We start from the raw sequence: 17,552 nt of genomic DNA on the forward strand, positions 1-17,552 counted from the left end.
CTTATAGTTATACTATTCTATTGAATAGCCTACAGCCCTACAATACAAATATAAACATAAAACATCCCTCTTCACGGCACGGCGGCGCGCCCTCCGGCTCCTGCACGGATGAAGTGGTCCTGATGCTGAGCAGGGCGGGAGCGCGCATTATAAAGATGACATCACTTCTCTCCTCCGTGATTGGCTGAAGGTCAAATCGTTCCCGAGCCAGATATAGCGTCAAAAAGCCAGGCAATTATAACATCCCCAAGACCCAAGCAAAAAAAGAAAGGCATCGGCGCATCTTTTTATCTTTATGCTCAATATAGCTCCCCGTTTGATTTCAGACATCTTTGGGGTTATAATCCGGTGTTCGTCTTCTTGAGGATGGCCGAGAGCGAGGCGGACACGCCGAGCACGCCGATTGAGTTTGAGAGCAAATACTTCGAGTTCCATGGAGTGCGGCTCCCACCCTTCTGCAGGGGGAAGATGGAGGAAATAGCCAACTTCTCCCTCAGAAGTAGTGACATATGGATCGTCACGTATCCCAAATCAGGTAATAGGCTTATAATATCAATAACAGGACCGGCTATAATGAACACTCAACGCATTCATTTAAAGTGTGCCGCGGGCGGCGTTATCGATGCAGCTATAGGACAGAAAAGAACAGCATAGAGTCGAGCAGAGGCAGACCGCACATATGCTACAGACAGACGGTTTAGTGGATCCTCGGTATGGGCTAATTTTCACCACAACAACGTTGACTTTCGTATTAGCTCAAGGCTTGCTATCCTAAGTTGATACTGTATACATACAGCGTTGCAGCCTGCAGGTTGCAGGCCTGCCTCAGGTATAAGAAAAGAATGTGGCCTGAGTTTCGTCATAAAAACAGCTAGGCTACTAATCATGTCGACAACAGGATTCTAGAATCGATATGCTTGGCATTAATTATCCTGCATGCTTCCTTCCTGGAGCGCCGTTCTCCATAAAGAGAGATTAATGCAAGTTTGTGTTTACCAATTTGGTGATTTTTTTTCCTCTCCCGGTACACGCACGGAACGTCGCGCGCACGCGCGCACGCACGCACGCACGTGCATGCACTCGGAAAATAATCAGTCAAACTTCTTTACTGTCTGTGTGCTGATGAATGACTATATCTAATAATGAATAATGTTTTGATGAATTGAAAATGGTGGGCCCTATTGTAAACAAGTGTACTGCTTTATGCTTTATGGTGTGCTCACAGTTAACAGTTATTGTATTGAGTTGTACTTGAAATGTACTGTAATTCTGTTAATAAACCAATCAATCAATCAATCAATGCATGCTGCCGGCAGTAGCGAAACTAAAATGTTTGCTTTGGACGAATCTCTTCTTTGATGGTGGAGGAGGCATTATTATTGTTGCGTGCAGAACACCACAACAGAAGCACGTAGCCTACTGGAGCCATGATAATACTGCTGTGTTTACATTAAACATTATCAATTGCGCAGCAGCAGTTTTACAGTCTATGAGCAGCAGCGCTGCTGCGAACAGGCTGACGTTTGCTGTGCACGACGACACGCGTACGTATGGCTATACTGTAGGTATAGGCTACTGAGTGATTTACCGTATACCTGCCATGGGGTCGTCTCTCGTCTGGGTGGTGAGGTCATATGTGACGAATAGGCGAGGAACAAACCTTACCCTAAAATAGAAAACATTCTGGATGTATCTTTTATTCAGCTTATGCTAACAATCCGAGGTGCATTTAAAGGAAATAAAATAAAATAAAAGATGCATCCACTTGAATTAATTAAGGACATGTCACATGCAGTGACATGTGACACAGACTGATTACTGCTTTGATAATCAATCAATGTAAGATGACAGACTATTAGCCTACTGCAGGCCTATACCTTTACAAATTAGGCCTATATATATACTGCAGTTATTCCCAGTTTGGTGTTGACTTGAGGGACCACACCACAACGCAAGGACCAACCAATCCGAGACCCTGTCTGGTAATACTATAGAGAGAATGCAATGTATAGATGTCAGGAAATTTTGGAGTATATTCAAATTGCATTATAAACCTACAGGAGCTAATGCTGCATTCTCCTATATATAGCCGCCATAGTATAGGCATAGTCGGCATTTTAAATGCCTAAATCTGCCTACATTTAAAGAGTAATATAAAATAAGTAAGTATAGTATAAAAAGTATAATAAGTAAGTAAGTAAATACTTGTCCCAGGGACATTTTATGAGTCCCTTTTTGGCATTTTTTACAAATTGCAGCATTTAACTCCCATTTCATTTTATATGGTTATAATGTGATTATATTCATGTAGAAAACAGAAGAAGAAATGATTACTATAACTAAAGTTATAGCAAAATAAACTATAATAAAAAACAGTACAGTAGTAGGCTACAGTAGTAGTGCATCCCGTGGATGCAGAGGTCGTTGTTTTATTGCGTCCCTTAACCATAAACTGCATTTTGGGATGCAAAATGCACCCTATTTTAATCTCTGAGTAATGAGTATTAATACACTTTCCAGCACAGGCAGATGTTTACTATATGAATCTCTTGGTCGGGGGGGTAGGACCAAGGGATTTGGGATTTGTTTATAAACATTTTGGTATTTGTTTATAAACATTTTGGGATTTGTTTATAAACATTTGGGATTTGTTTACAAACATTTGGGATTTGTTTATAAACATTTGGGATTTGTAAGTCTCATGGGGGGGGTAGGACCACTACCAGTTTACCTGTAGTAAGTCTCATGGTCGGGGGGGTAGGACCAAGGGATTTGGGATTTGTTTATAAACATTTTGGTATTTGTTTATAAACATTTGTGATTTGTTTATAAACATTTGTGATTTGTTTATAAACATTTTGGGCTCTGTATAATATGTTGCCTAGGGCCTCAAAAGGCCTAGAACCGGCACTGCTCAGTGTGCTAACACTATTAGCACCATATTAGTGGGCTTAGCAGTTATATGATACATGGGAGTAAAGTGTAGAGCCAGGCAGCTTCCCTTGTGTGTAGTACTATTTAAACCATAGTGCAGTTTAAGGTTTGGTGCTGTAAGCACTGATGTTTTGCTGATTATGTTCACATTTCTCTGCATCTAGAGACGTTTGTTTTACCCCAGGGGTTAACTGGGGACAGGGAGGAACTCCTTATATGGTCAGCAGCACACTCTATAGTAGAGGATTATCACAACAAAACAAAAAAAGAAGTGATATTAAGTGAATTAAGTGAAATCACTGAATATACCTTTAATATTGCAATCACAAAGGACAGAATAGTGGTCATTTCTAAAATATTAGAACATAAAATACATATGTTTTTGGTTGCAGGGCAGATTTATTTTTGCAGTAGTCTAACATGATAAAGTTTGGTTCATTTATAGTTTATAGAGAAAACTGACAAAATGTCTGATCTGAACATGGATGAGCCATTCTCAAACGTCTTCTTTATTTTCCACGACTTCCATCTGTGTGTCTGTCTTGGTCTTATTGTTAAAGTGCCCATTACTTTTGTTACAGTATAATGTGATCTATCATCTATACATTTCTTTTGCCTATATATTTAACCAGGAAAGTCACATAATTAACAAATGTTCCATATATTTTGTCATCTGGGTGCGAGTGTCACTCTGTTGCCAAGTGACCCAGAGTAAGAGAGAACACATGGCAGTGTGAGTCCACACGGAGCGGACTGTCACTGTATCGCTGCAATCCCATTGGTTCAGGGATGGCAACCATGTGGCCAATTGAGATCATTCACGGATAGCTGGCGAATGAATGATGCGTCTGGCTTAAAATAGCCACACATGTTAAGTAAGACTCATTAAGAATTCATGCATTCAAGAGTAAGGATCCCTTATTAAGATTTATGAGAGATGGAATTAATCCATTTTGGGCAGGAACCCCTTTTGGTGTTATAGCATGATGTTATGCTTTAGCTATTGAAAAATAGCAGATCTACAAGCTCATACTTGTACGGCTACGAGCTTGTAGGTCTGCTATTGTTGAAAAATCGAAGGACGACTGACATAGAAACATTAGCTTTTTCAGAAAACTGTCAGGATGTAGAAGACATTTTTTAGAATCTGATCTCAGGTCAGAATGAAAGCTGTCAGGATGTATAGAAGACATTTTTTAGAATCTGATCTCAGGTCAGAATGGGTTAACTGGTTTTGAACAGGTCTGTCTGGGGGAACAGAGACCAAGAGACAGCCGGAGCGGTGTGGCATGGAGGTGCATGTCCCCAATAATACTATGACGACAGCACGGTTATGATGACTGATGAGAGTGTTGCCGTGAGCTATGCCCTCAATCATCTCTCTCTATGTTGTGCACAACATGCGCGCACCATCGCAGTCCGTTGACAAAACACACCATGTACTATACATGCATGCATGCACAACTGTATGCATTGTACCAATGCATTGGTATAAATACATCTTGCACAAGGTACAAGCTTTGCACATGTTTTGGGGATTACCTTAAAGTGATAATGAAATGAATACTTTACACATTTACTGATGACCCAATAGGAACCCCATCCACGCACGTGCGCACATTCATGCACATCGCAAGCACACGCACACATTTATATTTCTTGAGTCCACATTTATAAAATACATTATCAAGGGTACACAGTAACACACACACACACACACACACGCTAACCATGTAGGCCTAACTGTATCCCTTTTAGCGTTCTAGTAGTCTTGGTTCTCAGATTGGCTTTCTAGTAACACACAGTGTACCGTATCCTCTGACGCAGTACTTCACTGTTTCACATGTAAATAATATGCTGGCTTGCAGGACACCATCATAAGGACACTACAGTCTACAGAGAGCATTAGCATAATGCAAACAGCAAAAGCCTCACAAATTATGAACGTGACCAAAAGTCAACAGTATGATTAATCATACAAAGTAAAGTAAAGTTACCATGTTTACCCTGCAGGGTAACTGGACTAAGCTCAAGAACTTGTTTACAGCCAGGCCCTGCTCATAGAACATTTCATGGTAGGGGGTTCAATGCCTTGCTCAAGGGCACTTCAACGGTGGTAATTGTAACGTGCCGGTCCGGGGATACGAACTATAGCGACCTTCCGATATCAAGACCGCTCCGCAAACCGTTCGGCCACCGCTGGCCTGAGTATATGTCCTGAGTATATGCAGCATTACTTTTCATTCATTCGTTCTGTTTCTCCTCATATAGGTACCAGTCTATAACAGGAGGTGGTGTATCTTGTCGTTCTGTCTCTCCTCATATAGGTACCAGTCTATAACAGGAGGTGGTGTATCTTGTCGTTCTGTCTCTCCTCATATAGGTACCAGTCTCTTACAGGAGGTGGTGTATCTTGTCGTTCTGTCTCTCCTCATATAGGTACCAGTCTATAACAGGAGGTGGTGTATCTTGTCGTTCTGTCTCTCCTCATAGGTACCAGTCTCTTACAGGAGGTGGTGTATCTTGTCGTTCTGTCTCTCCTCATATAGGTACCAGTCTATAACAGGAGGTGGTGTATCTTGTGGTTCTGTCTCTCCTCATATAGGTACCAGTCTATAACAGGAGGTGGTGTATCTTGTGGTTCTGTCTCTCCTCATATAGGTACCAGTCTCTTACAGGAGGTGGTGTATCTTGTGGTTCTGTCTCTCCTCATATAGGTACCAGTCTCTTACAGGAGGTGGTGTATCTTGTGGTTCTGTCTCTCTTCATATAGGTACCAGTCTCTTACAGGAGGTGGTGTATCTCGTGAGCCAGGGAGCAGACCCTGATGAGATCGGCCTTATGAACATTGACGAACAGCTGCCTGTCCTGGAGTATCCCCAGCCTGGCCTAGACATCATACAGGTACAGTAATGCTGCTCTATACTGTACAGTATGTGTCATTTATTCTATTCAGAAACACAGCACACAGGGCCCACCACAACCAGCGTGCAGATAGCAGAACCTCTACCGCCCGCTCCGTCGAGGCACACACAATCAAACAAGCCCCTAATAATACCACCACTTTTACAGAACAACATAAATGATACAAACCAACAGACAACTACACAACCCTTTGTAGAGGGTTTATTTGTCACTGATACAGGTACAGTGAAATGATCATGATGGCACTGGTAGAATGACAGCACGCCCGGACCTTTCCTGGTGGCCTGCCACCAGGAAAGGGGGGGGGGGGTATCATGGCGGCCCCATAGGGCCCCCCCGGGCGTCTTACTGGTATAGTTATATCAGATGGAGAGCTTTCATCTTCTCTGTGGTGATAATCTTGTATCTTACTGTTATATATAGTTATATCAGATGGAGAGATTTCATCTTCTCTGTGGTGATAATCTTGTATCTCTGCAGGAGTTGACGTCCCCTCGACTGATCAAAAGCCATCTGCCCTACCGCTTCCTTCCCTCAGCGATGCACAACGGAGAAGCAAAGGTCAGCTCATGGCTAGTGGGTACTGAGTAGTGGGTAGTGGGTAGTGGGTATGGAACATTAGCTGTACAGCTTTGTTCAACTACAGCCTTTTCAGTTTATGGGCTATATCTAGCCCCACCCCTTAACCCTTATCCCTAAAGCCAATCTACAAGCTCACAACGTGTAGATGTAGATCGGCTAGTTGAACTATTTTAAAATGATTTTCAAAATAGTAAAAAAATGGCAAATAAGTTTAGGGATAAGGGATAAGGGTGACGCAAGATGGAGCCCTATCCTATGTCTCCAATATGGCAAACTTTTAGTTTGCTGTCGGATGTTGTTGGACTGAATTTATAATTTATTTACAGTGTAACAGAAATCAATGCCGTGTTCTGCACTTTAAATGTTTTACTTGTAAACAACCATGCAGGGTAGCCTTCAGTGGTGCAAGTGAAAACATGAATACTTGTAGAGAGGCTGGGGAATTGGGAATTGGCTATACTAAATTCTTTTGTCTTGAAGGGGAGAACATGTTTTTCTTTTGTCTTGAAGGGGCATGTTTTGCACAATAACAATAGTCTTTTCATTATGTCTGCCCACGACACGAGGTTTGTTTACCTCAGTCACTGATACTAAAATCTGATATATATATTTTCTCCAGGTGATCTACATGGCGCGGAACCCCAAGGACCTGGTGGTGTCCTACTACCAGTTCCACCGCTCTCTCAGGACAATGAGCTACCGCGGAACCTTCCAGGAGTTCAGCCGGCGCTTCATGAACGACAAGCGTAAGTCGCAATGCATTGTACGCGATAGACAGCCCCTCCTATGTTCAGCTTTGAAGGGCGATGTTCAGGTTTGAGTACTTTTTCCACCACTGCGAGGATGTAATGACCTCTCTCTCTCTCTCTCTCTCTCTCTGTCTCTCTCTCTCTCAGTGGGGTATGGCTCCTGGTTTGAACATGTCCAGGAGTTCTGGGAGCATCGTATGGACTCCAACGTCCTCTTCTTAAAATACGAGGACATGTACAAGGTAACTAATGTCAACGTTACATCTATTCTATAGCCTCTGTTCCCATTGCCACAAGGTAACTGATGTCAATGCTACATCTATTCTATAGCCTCTGTTCCCATTGCCACAAGGTAACTGATGTCAATGCTACATCTATAGCCTCTGTTCCCATTGCCACAAGGTAACTGATGCCAATGCTACATCTATAGCCTCTGTTCCCATTGCCACAAGGTAACTGATGTCAATGCTACATCTATAGCCTCTGTTCCCATTGCCACAAGGTAACTGATGCCAATGCTACATCTATAGCCTCTGTTCCCATTGCCACAAGGTAACTGATGCCAATGCTACATCTATAGCCTCTGTTCCCATTGCCACAAGGTAACTGATGCCAATGCTACATCTATAGCCTCTGTTCCCATTGCCACAAGGTAACTGATGTCAATGCTACATCTATAGCCTCTGTTCCCATTGCCTCCCATCCTTTCCCATACCGTCATGTGAGCTTAATTGTGCAGTGGTAATCAACAGTATGACAACATATGGATATATATACACAATAATCTACTTGCAAAGACACAATGCAAACACAGTGTTTAAACAGACACAGTCACAGGATAACAGGGCACATGTGAACTCAACTGACCTTAAACACTGGGATAGGCTGGGAGACTATAAGGCCTGGTTTACACTGGCAGCCAAATCTAGCCTGAATGTAATGTAGCCTGAATCAGATCTGTGTCACTTCAAGATAGAAATCCGATTTGCTTAAATAAGTCTAAATGCAGAGACCGGTCACATATGGAATCCGATGTGACTTGAGTCACATCCAGAGGTGGTTTCACATCTGATTTAAATCCGATCTGAGGAGAGCTGGCTCAGTCTGAACACAATGACCACATGAAGTGACCCGAGTCACATGTCAAACTGTCTGTCTGAATGCAACGACCTCATGAAGTGACCCGAGTCACATGTCAAACTGTCTGTCTGAATGCAACGACCTCATGAAGTGACCCGAGTCACATGTCAAACTGTCTGTCTGAATGCAACGACCTCATGAAGTGACCCGAGTCACATGTCAAACTGTCTGTCTGAATGCAACGACCTCATGAAGTGACCCGAGTCACATGTCAAACTGTCTGTCTGAATGCAACGACCTCATGAAGTGACCCGAGTCACATGTCAAACTGTCTGTCTGAATGCAACGACCTCATGAAGTGACCCGAGTCACATGTCAAACTGTCTGTCTGAATGCAACGACCTCATGAAGTGACCCGAGTCACATGTCAAACTGTCTGTCTGAATGCAACGACCTCATGAAGTGACCCGAGTCACATGTCAAACTGTCTGTCTGAATGCAACGACCTCATGAAGTGACCCGAGTCACATGTCAAACTGTCTGTCTGAACGCAACGACCTCATGAAGTGACCCGAGTCACATGTCAAACTGTCTGTCTGAACGCAACGACCTCATGAAGTGACCCGAGTCACATGTCAAACTGTCTGTCTGAATGCAACGACCTCATGAAGTGACCCGAGTCACATAATATCAAACTGTCCAAACTGACGTGACGTCATTACAGAGTGCCAGTATTTTCATTTAAGTAAACAAACAAGAGACAGAGAGAAACAACCAAATGAGAGCAAAAGAAAGAAACCAAGCGAGAGGACAGAAAATAGAGAAAACAACAATAACAACAACAGTGCAACACACGTTTGTTTTATAGGAATAATGTCACTTCATTATGTCAGCATCACAGCGAACACCGGACAGACGGTGAAATCTGTCTAATAGTCTCATATAAGCAATATGAGTGGTCAGTCACTCATATTTGATACAGTCTGTTTCTACTCGAAGATATTAATAATTCGGCAGCAGTAACATTATAGCGTTTTCTCTCAGTCAGTCGATTGACAAATCACAAGGTTAGACAAGGCAGGTACACAGAACTACAGTGGCAGACAGGAAGGCACAGAACAGAACATACTACAAAATAAGATACATAGGCCCAGGCGGTGGCGTAACCGTCTGGGCACCCGACTGGTAATCCAGTCGCAGTGTGCCGCGGGTTCGACTCCCGAGCCCGACATGGCCTTTACTGCATGTCTTCCCCCCCCATCTCTCTCCCATTTCCTGTCAGCCTATACTGTCTGTCCCTTCAAAAAACCAATAAAAGTCGTAAGCCGCAAGAAATATATAAACAAAAGAAGAAAAAAATGATTCATGAACCACAGAAACAGTCCTAAACCTAAATATGGACAGTTAAAATCCAAGGACCGAGGTGTGGACCATGGCAGGACAGGAGGGAAGCAATGAATAACTTATGACATAAGGTGGTATGGTCCTTAATTTTCTCTGACTAGATTTTATTTGAATGATTTGCATGAATGTCAATCAGGGCAAGAGAGTTGGTAAAAAAGAATAATCCCCTCGACCCACCTGACTTATATCACACTACAACTAATAAACTGGGTCCCTCAAAAAGTACGGCCTGTTCCCAGCTCCACAAACAACAGTCTACATAACCCTAATATACATCTTATCTTATACACAGTAAAATCTGGGTCCATAATAGTTCCATTTACGGTGAGGTTACGTGAGAAGTTACGTGACAGCCAGAGCTATCAGTCCTATATGTAGCTCTGTAGGGCGTTCCTATATGGAAAACGTGCAGCAATCTCAGTTAGCTGAAAAGGACAGCTCAAATCAATGTGTCTGTTTACTTATCCAAAGGTCCCTTTACAGTACAGTACAGTACATGTGTACTGTACACGTGTTACATGATTTTGCCTTATCGACGTGCTTATACAAGCACATGCATGTCCTTAATTTATAAATAACTCTTTATGCATTTCTTAGAAATCATTCGATTTCTCAGGAGGGTATTTTTAGGGTCGCCCCTAAAAACCATCTCGCCCCTCCATCTTTTCCACCGACCGCTCGGTGTCGCGGTTCTTGTATTCTTTATTTTGTTTAACTCAGAATAAGGTTAGAAATAAGTTTAGGGTTATAGGAATAGTTTAAACACCAGCGGGGCCCATATGACGTAAATCACCGTCGAGTTCAAGTGCACGGTCATGTGTGTGCCCAGCTGTGTCAAATGAGTGCTATGAAAACTGATCGCATCGCTCTAGTCTACAGTCGAGTCTAGAGGCGCTTGCTGACTTCACAGGAAATAATGCATAGCAATAAGTGGGTCAAGGGTATCAGTTACCTAATAGTGTGTTCCTCTTTTGAGCCTATAGGTCAAAAAGAGGGAAGAAAGGCAGAGTATAGGCTATAGACCACTCGCCCTACACACACTTCACGCATAGAGTTACTTATTATAAATAATAGAGTCTGCACCCGAATTCCATCCACTTGCTCACCCCAGCGCATCAGTGTTGTTTTTGGCAGCAAATTTCTATTTTAGTTTAGTCATAGTCTTTAAACTGAAACTTCATTTAGTTTTAGTCACATTTTAGTCACCTGGAATGTGTTAGTGTTAGTTTGGCGGGTCTTGATGCCGTCGTAATGAGTGTTTTTACACTTAATAGCCGATCTAAAAGTAGCTTAGTTTTCATTTAGTTTCCATTTGTTTTTGTCAGTGAAAATAGGTAGTCGACGAACATTTTTCGTCTTAGTTTTAGTCGACGAAAACAATACTGCAGCGCATGAGGCGTTTTCAGTTTTCACCCCTTCTTCCAGGTTGGAAGAGAGAGAGAGAGAGAGAGAGAGAGAGAGAGAGAGAGAGAGAGAGAGAGATGGATTCATTAAGCTATGGCAGCAGGGATTATGTAATTATAAATAGAATCATCACTTAAGAAGGGGTGAGTCAGGATTTCCTACTGGCTCCAGACACCATTATATTTATTACCAGCTCAGTGGCCTTGTGGTTAGAGTGTCCGCCCCTGAGACTGGGAGGTCAGGGTTCGATCCCCGGCCGTGTCATACCAAAGACTCTAAAAAATGGGACCCAGTGCCTCCCTGCTTGACACTCAGCATCAAGGGTCCCTGTGACATACTAGCGTCATATCCAGGGGGTGTACTTGTACATCAAGCTGCCTCACGCTACAGAAACAGGAGATATAGGCAAGGCTGGCAAGGCTACTTACTTCAGACACTGTATTGTCTTCTCTTCACTGCCCCCCCCTGGTGAAAACGCCTCGTGAGCTTGTGGCCCAACAAGGCAGGAAAGGCCTTCCAGGGCAATTAAACATGCAGCTGCTGCATATAGTTGACGGCAAGCTAATCTTCAAATCTTTAGCTATAACGTTTCCACCTGTGACAGCCAACCTGACAGTCATTACCCATAATGAAACAAAGCACCCTGATGGAGCACACAAACGGCTTGTGAAAGTGACTGAGAAATAGTGGCTGATCCCCATTCGCAAAACATTTTACTCTGCAATTTTGGCCGGCCATTTTATTTATTTATAATGCTGTCCTCAATCTAAGCCTTTTCTCAGAATTACAGAGCAATTTGTGAGGCATGTGCCACTGTTTGTTTACATGCTACTTTTTTATCCTCTCCTCTCATCTTGGAGGATGCTACCGTACCTCTTTCCCTCTTTCCCTCCTCTCCACTGCCCCTTTCTCTCCTCCTCATGCCTCACCTCCTTTCCTGTGTCCTCTCACCTTATATCGGACTTTCTCTCCTGCTACTCTTCCTCCTCCTTTCCGCTCCTCTCCAGGACCTCGGGACGTTGGTGGAGCAGCTGGCCAGGTTCCTGGGCGTCTCCTGTGACAAGGCACAGCTGGAGGGCATGGTGGAGAGCTGCAACCAGCTTATCGAACAATGCTGCAACTCTGAGGCCCTGTCCATCTGTAGGGGTGAGTAGGGGAAGTGTAGGGGTGTAGGGAAGTGTAGGGAAGTGTAGGGGTGAGTGGGGGAAGACGGAAGAGAGGAGGAGACGTGAGAAATTAGGAACAGGTAAAAACACAGAGAACAAGAGACAAAGTGATAACAGAGATTTGATTGATTGAATACTTCATTAGACAGACCTGTAAACAGCATGAGTATAGAGTCATTCGTACACTCGGTCTAAAAGGATTTACACAAAAAAAAGTGCTGTGGACCTTTTCCCATTGAGGTCCTAAGAGAGAAAAGAGAGGGTGTTGATAGCAGACAGTACAAACAAAACGAGCACACTCGGTCCAATTAAATACAATTTGCCAGCCAGGTGCACAGCTCAAGAAGACTTATACTCAAAAGAACAGGCTTTAATTGGCGTCAAACCTTCCTCAACGCGTACTGTATACACGCTGAGGAAGGCTTGATGCAGGCTGTCGTCTGTGCGTTAATTAAAAAGTACCAGAAAAGGTCTTCGGAAGTACTGGCTATTCTTTTCACATAGTGGGTGCTGATCGCACCCTGTTGCTGTTCTCCAGCTCCCAGAGTCATGGAGATGGAGAGAAAAACAATCTTCAAACTAAAAAAACCCCAAAAAAACATTACAAAGGTCAATGGCAACAAAGCTCAATAAGCCAAGAGTTGGGGGTTGGTTTTTGGGTGTGGGAAATGAGGGGTAGGTTGCAGAGATAACAGGGGTTATGAATGATATAGTTATCATCAGGACATTGACCTAATACACATGGTGAACATGGGCCAGCCCATAAGTATAGGACAATACTCTGTGTAGCGCCTAAATCCCTATACTAGGTGCTACTGGCTGTTGACGGTTGAGGATGAAGTTTAGACGTACGTGTGCTGAAAGAACTGGAGGTCCAGAATGTTCCGTTGAGTGGATATTAAATTATATTTATTTACCTTACGAAATCCTATACTTCGAATGCAAATAACATAAATAACAAACAGTCAAACGTGGTGAATGCAACCGTCCCTGTCTGCACAGTCTGAAAACAGTTTGCCTCCCATCAACAACACCTGCAATTGAATTCATTAGGGACAGGGTTAAATACCCTCTCCCTGTAACTATGGCAACCTGAACTTGACCGTCCACACCCCTCAGTGGACATCATTGGCCACAATTAGGAGACTCAAATGGCGCTTGCCTTACACTCTGTACAGAGAACAAATTGACTGGTATACAGTAAGCTGATATGGTGCAATAAATGCCCCCAGCCCCATTCAAACCGTACCTCACTCCCCCTCCTATCATGATGGTACATCGTCTGGTTCTAAAAATACGAGCGAGCACAATGCAGGATATGCAGGCTGGCTCGCTGACACTGAATATTGTATGCCAAGGAGGGAGAGGCGAGAGAGAGCCCTGAGAGAACAGAAGCAAACGGCGTATAATTAAATTCAAAATACAGTCGAGGAGGTGGTTTTTTCCATTAGCACAATTCTTGATGTGATTTGATTTATAACGCTTGATGCTGGTTTGGTTTCACAAAGAACAGTTTGTGCGCCTTTCAGTGCCTGAGTAGTATACTCTATAACCTTGAATGTGATTTCTTGTCTACAGGCCAATACACAAATACACAAACCCATAAGTTTTTATAGATTGCGCGGAGTACAGATTGTATACATTGCTGGCTCATGTTCAGTGCTCTAGATTTAGAACCTTGTCTATAATAACGCTTTAATGAGTTGGGAAAATAATCTGTCCCTCCGTCTTGGGATGCAAGACAATTCTGTCTGAGCAACTGTGAGGTAAACAGAAAATATGATTATGAAATGGTGCATTTATATAGCGCCTTTATCCAAGGCGCTTTACATAGATGTGTGCATTACATTCACCCCATTCACACACACATTCAACCATGCAAGGCACCAACCAGCACATCAGGAGCAATTAGGGGTTCAGTGTCTTGCTCAAGGGCACTTCGACACTAACTCTGGAGGAGCCCACAGGGTTCGAACTGGCAGAACGTTGCCATCCAGCCACTCTATACCCCTGAGCCAACGCCACCCACATGAGCATTGTGTATTGTAAGAGAACATAGCTAATAAGTAACTGTAGTATATTTTGAGTAGGCTGTAGTGTAGAAGAATGATGTGCATTTGATTATATTACATTACATTAATTGATCACATCCAGTAAGATCTGGCAGATAAAGAAAGGTTTAACACTCTCAGAATGATAACAGCACCACCATGTGGCTAGATACTGTATAGTCCAGGGGTCAGTGTTTGAGTTGTGACTTAACATTTATACATTTTTATTAAAATGTATAAATGTTACATAAATGTTACCTCTTGTTTTATCAATCCACTTTGGTTTTTGTTTTAAATCTTCAATTAAAACCCACTCATGGTTAATCAATTATAATTTATGATCCCATTTCATCCCTGTTATAATTTTTTTTGTTTGTATAATTTCACCCTGTTTTTGCATTTGTATTTGTCATGTGACCTTTCTTTTAGTGCATGGGAGCCTTCCCTCATAGAGCTAAAACGCAGCTCAGAGCTGACAGACCACACTCTGTCTCGTACATGTCATGAGAGGTGAGTCTACAGAGAAATCAGCCCGAGTGGAAAACAATTAACTTTTTACATCTCAGGCATTATTAATTTATATAGGGTATGCGCGTGACATCATCGTACCTGGCTGGAAGTTATGCGGGAACGCCCACTGAGTGGCAAAAAACTACTTTCTGGCCTCGACAGCCCATTCATCCACACAGAAAAGTCCTGTCTGATTGCATTAAACAATGTTAAACTCACCAACATTGCAGCTGTACAAAAAGCTCGAATTATCCTCTTTCTATCTGCAAAGTATTTGTTTCATAAAAATCCACCATAGAATCGTTATGAGCTATACTTTCTGTCAAGACATGTCCTGCAAGTGTCAGAGTTTGGAAGTGCTTGTTTTCAATAACACAACATTTTGCTGCCTCCTGCATCATGTGACATTTAGAAACAGGTGGTACGGCAGGACGGTTGAGTGATTCCCAACGAGCGCTTCCAAACTCCAACACTCCAACAGGCTGCTCAATGTTTTACCACTCAGTCTAGATGAGGGGGGCGTGTCCTGCTGGGAAAAGCAATGCATGTGCATACTGTCTATTAGCTAAGACATTTTGTCCATGGTCTGCTTCATAGTCGTATGGCATCGTCACTCACCGAAAATAACCTAATCTACAAGCTCTAAATGCGTCGCAGCAACGTGACACAGTGCTTGTAGATCAGCTATAATTCAGTGAGCGACACCATCATGTGGCAGAGTGAGAGTAGCCTAATAAATGAAGCATTGATCAGCAAGTGACCTACAGGTAGGAGTTCAGATCTTGCCCTAACCTAGATACTTCTATAAGGCACATGGTTGCCGTTTAGTGTTCATAGACATGTTTTGGGGTTGAACAGACTATAGGTCTAACCACTAGGTGGCTAGCACAGTGGAAGGACATATAATTAAATTTTCAGAGGAGATCTTCAATAATTCAAATTAAGTCACTGAAATGCAAACATACACACCGAGGTTTGTGAGATCATTTTCAGACTTTCATTCGGATCGTAACTCACTAACCCTTGTGTGTGTGTGTGTGTGTGTGTGTGTGTGTGTGTGTGTGTGTGTGTGTGTGTGACTGTGTGTGTGTGTCTGCTTCTCCCTGCCAGGTCGTGTGGGTCTGTGGAAAGACATCTTCACTGTGTCTATGAATGACAAGTTCGATGCCGTGTACAGACAGAAGATGGGCAAGTCTGACCTGACCTTTGACTTTGGCCTGTGAGGATCGAGGGAGATGGACTCCAACCGACCAAACTCAACACAGTCGATACCGCACACCTCCTGCCAACCTCCCCTCCCCTCCCCTCCCCCAAACAACCAACCCACAAACTCGAAAACACGCTCGCCTCCGTTTGCCGCCCCCCCCAACACACCTGACGATCAAGTCGATCGACACCCCCCAATCGGAAGAATCGACGTTCAGCCTGTCGATAAACGCCACCATAAACAAAGACTTACAGTCCTACAGACCAGTTGCGGCCTCTCTGTCTAATCTATGCGGATCAATGTCAGCAAAGTCACTGTAATCACACACACACACACATGGACGGGTCAGTCGAGAGAAATCAATATTGTGCTTAAATACCAAACCTCCCTCAAACCCCCCTACCTCCGCAGTATACTGTACCCACCACTGCGTATGTGTGTATGCATCGTACTGTATTTATTGAGCGCTTTAGCAAAGTCTTATTATAAGCAGCAGTGGTTTGAGGAAAGTACATGTGGGTGATTGTGTGTGTGGTGTGGTGTGGTGAGGCCAAACCTGTGCAGAGAGTACGCTTGTCACGCCTTTTAACTCAGATTCAACTCACTCAGAAGTATGCTTTAAGTGGTACAACACATGATTTAGCTCATGCTGGCCGCCGCTTGAGTGTTAAGTTTGGGATGAATGTCTGGGTGATTTTCCTTCATTCATAATGCATTGTTCAGATATACTGTCGAATTTTCCGCTTGTCAATTGTTTTGTCAATAGACTATTGTGTATGAGCTGTGTGTGAGTGCATGCCACTGTGTGTGTGCGTGCGACTGCGTGCGTGTGTGCGACTGTGCGTATGTGTGTGTGTGTGCGACTGTGCGTACCATCAGATCACAGTGAACCCTACATATCACCACTGCCGTCTCAAGCGATTCATGTTTTTCAGGTCAATCTCTGTCTCTGCCCCCCCCCCCCACCCACACCCCACCCCAAAGACATGTCACATTTCAGCTCAGAGGTTTTCCTTTTCATGGAACGAGTACAGTTTAGCTTACTTACTACCAGCATCATCGATATTCTATACCTTGTTACAGTGTGTATTCTTCTCACATCAGACGCTCTTTCAACACAACAAATGTATATATACATTGTCGTATGAAAACGAAAACGTGTTACTTGGAAATCAGTTGCTTTCGGTGAGACATGCCATAATACAATGCAAAGTATATCATTGGTTCTCACAATAGGGTCCGGCGAGACCCCCAGGGGGGTCCTTGAGGGGGTTCCAGAAGGGGTCCCCAGCTAAAGTAGTTAATATAGCATCACAATCATTTAATCATTTATACTTTGGCTGTTCAAAAAATATAGCAGATCTACAAGCTCACAGGGCGTCACTTTGTGCCATGCTGCGAGCTTGTACATTTCTATTTTTGATTATTATTTGTTTCTCTCTATTCTGGGGGTCTGTGTATATATATATAGCACAAAGCATTTTCAGATGGAGGTCTGCGACCAAATAATGCACATCAATTTGGGGGTCCACCTTGGCAC

At 43.2% G+C, this 17,552-nt stretch overlaps 1 protein-coding gene across 1 annotated transcript; it reads left to right on the forward strand.

Annotated features, from left to right (window-relative positions):
- Positions 1-366: 366 nt before the first annotated feature.
- Positions 367-16,028, forward strand: sult4a1 (sulfotransferase family 4A, member 1; the record flags this gene model as incomplete). Its single annotated transcript, XM_080757146.1, has 7 exons — positions 367-535; positions 5,708-5,838; positions 6,340-6,420; positions 7,061-7,187; positions 7,338-7,432; positions 12,086-12,224; positions 15,916-16,028. 7 exons carry the CDS (start codon positions 367-369, stop codon positions 16,026-16,028), a joined length of 855 nt encoding a protein of 284 aa, XP_080613272.1.
- Between the last annotated feature and the right edge of the window lie 1,524 nt (positions 16,029-17,552).

This window comes from Protomyctophum bolini (assembly GCF_963924005.1).
Source record: "Protomyctophum bolini genome assembly, chromosome: 23".
Classification (NCBI taxonomy): Eukaryota; Metazoa; Chordata; class Actinopteri; order Myctophiformes; family Myctophidae; genus Protomyctophum; species Protomyctophum bolini.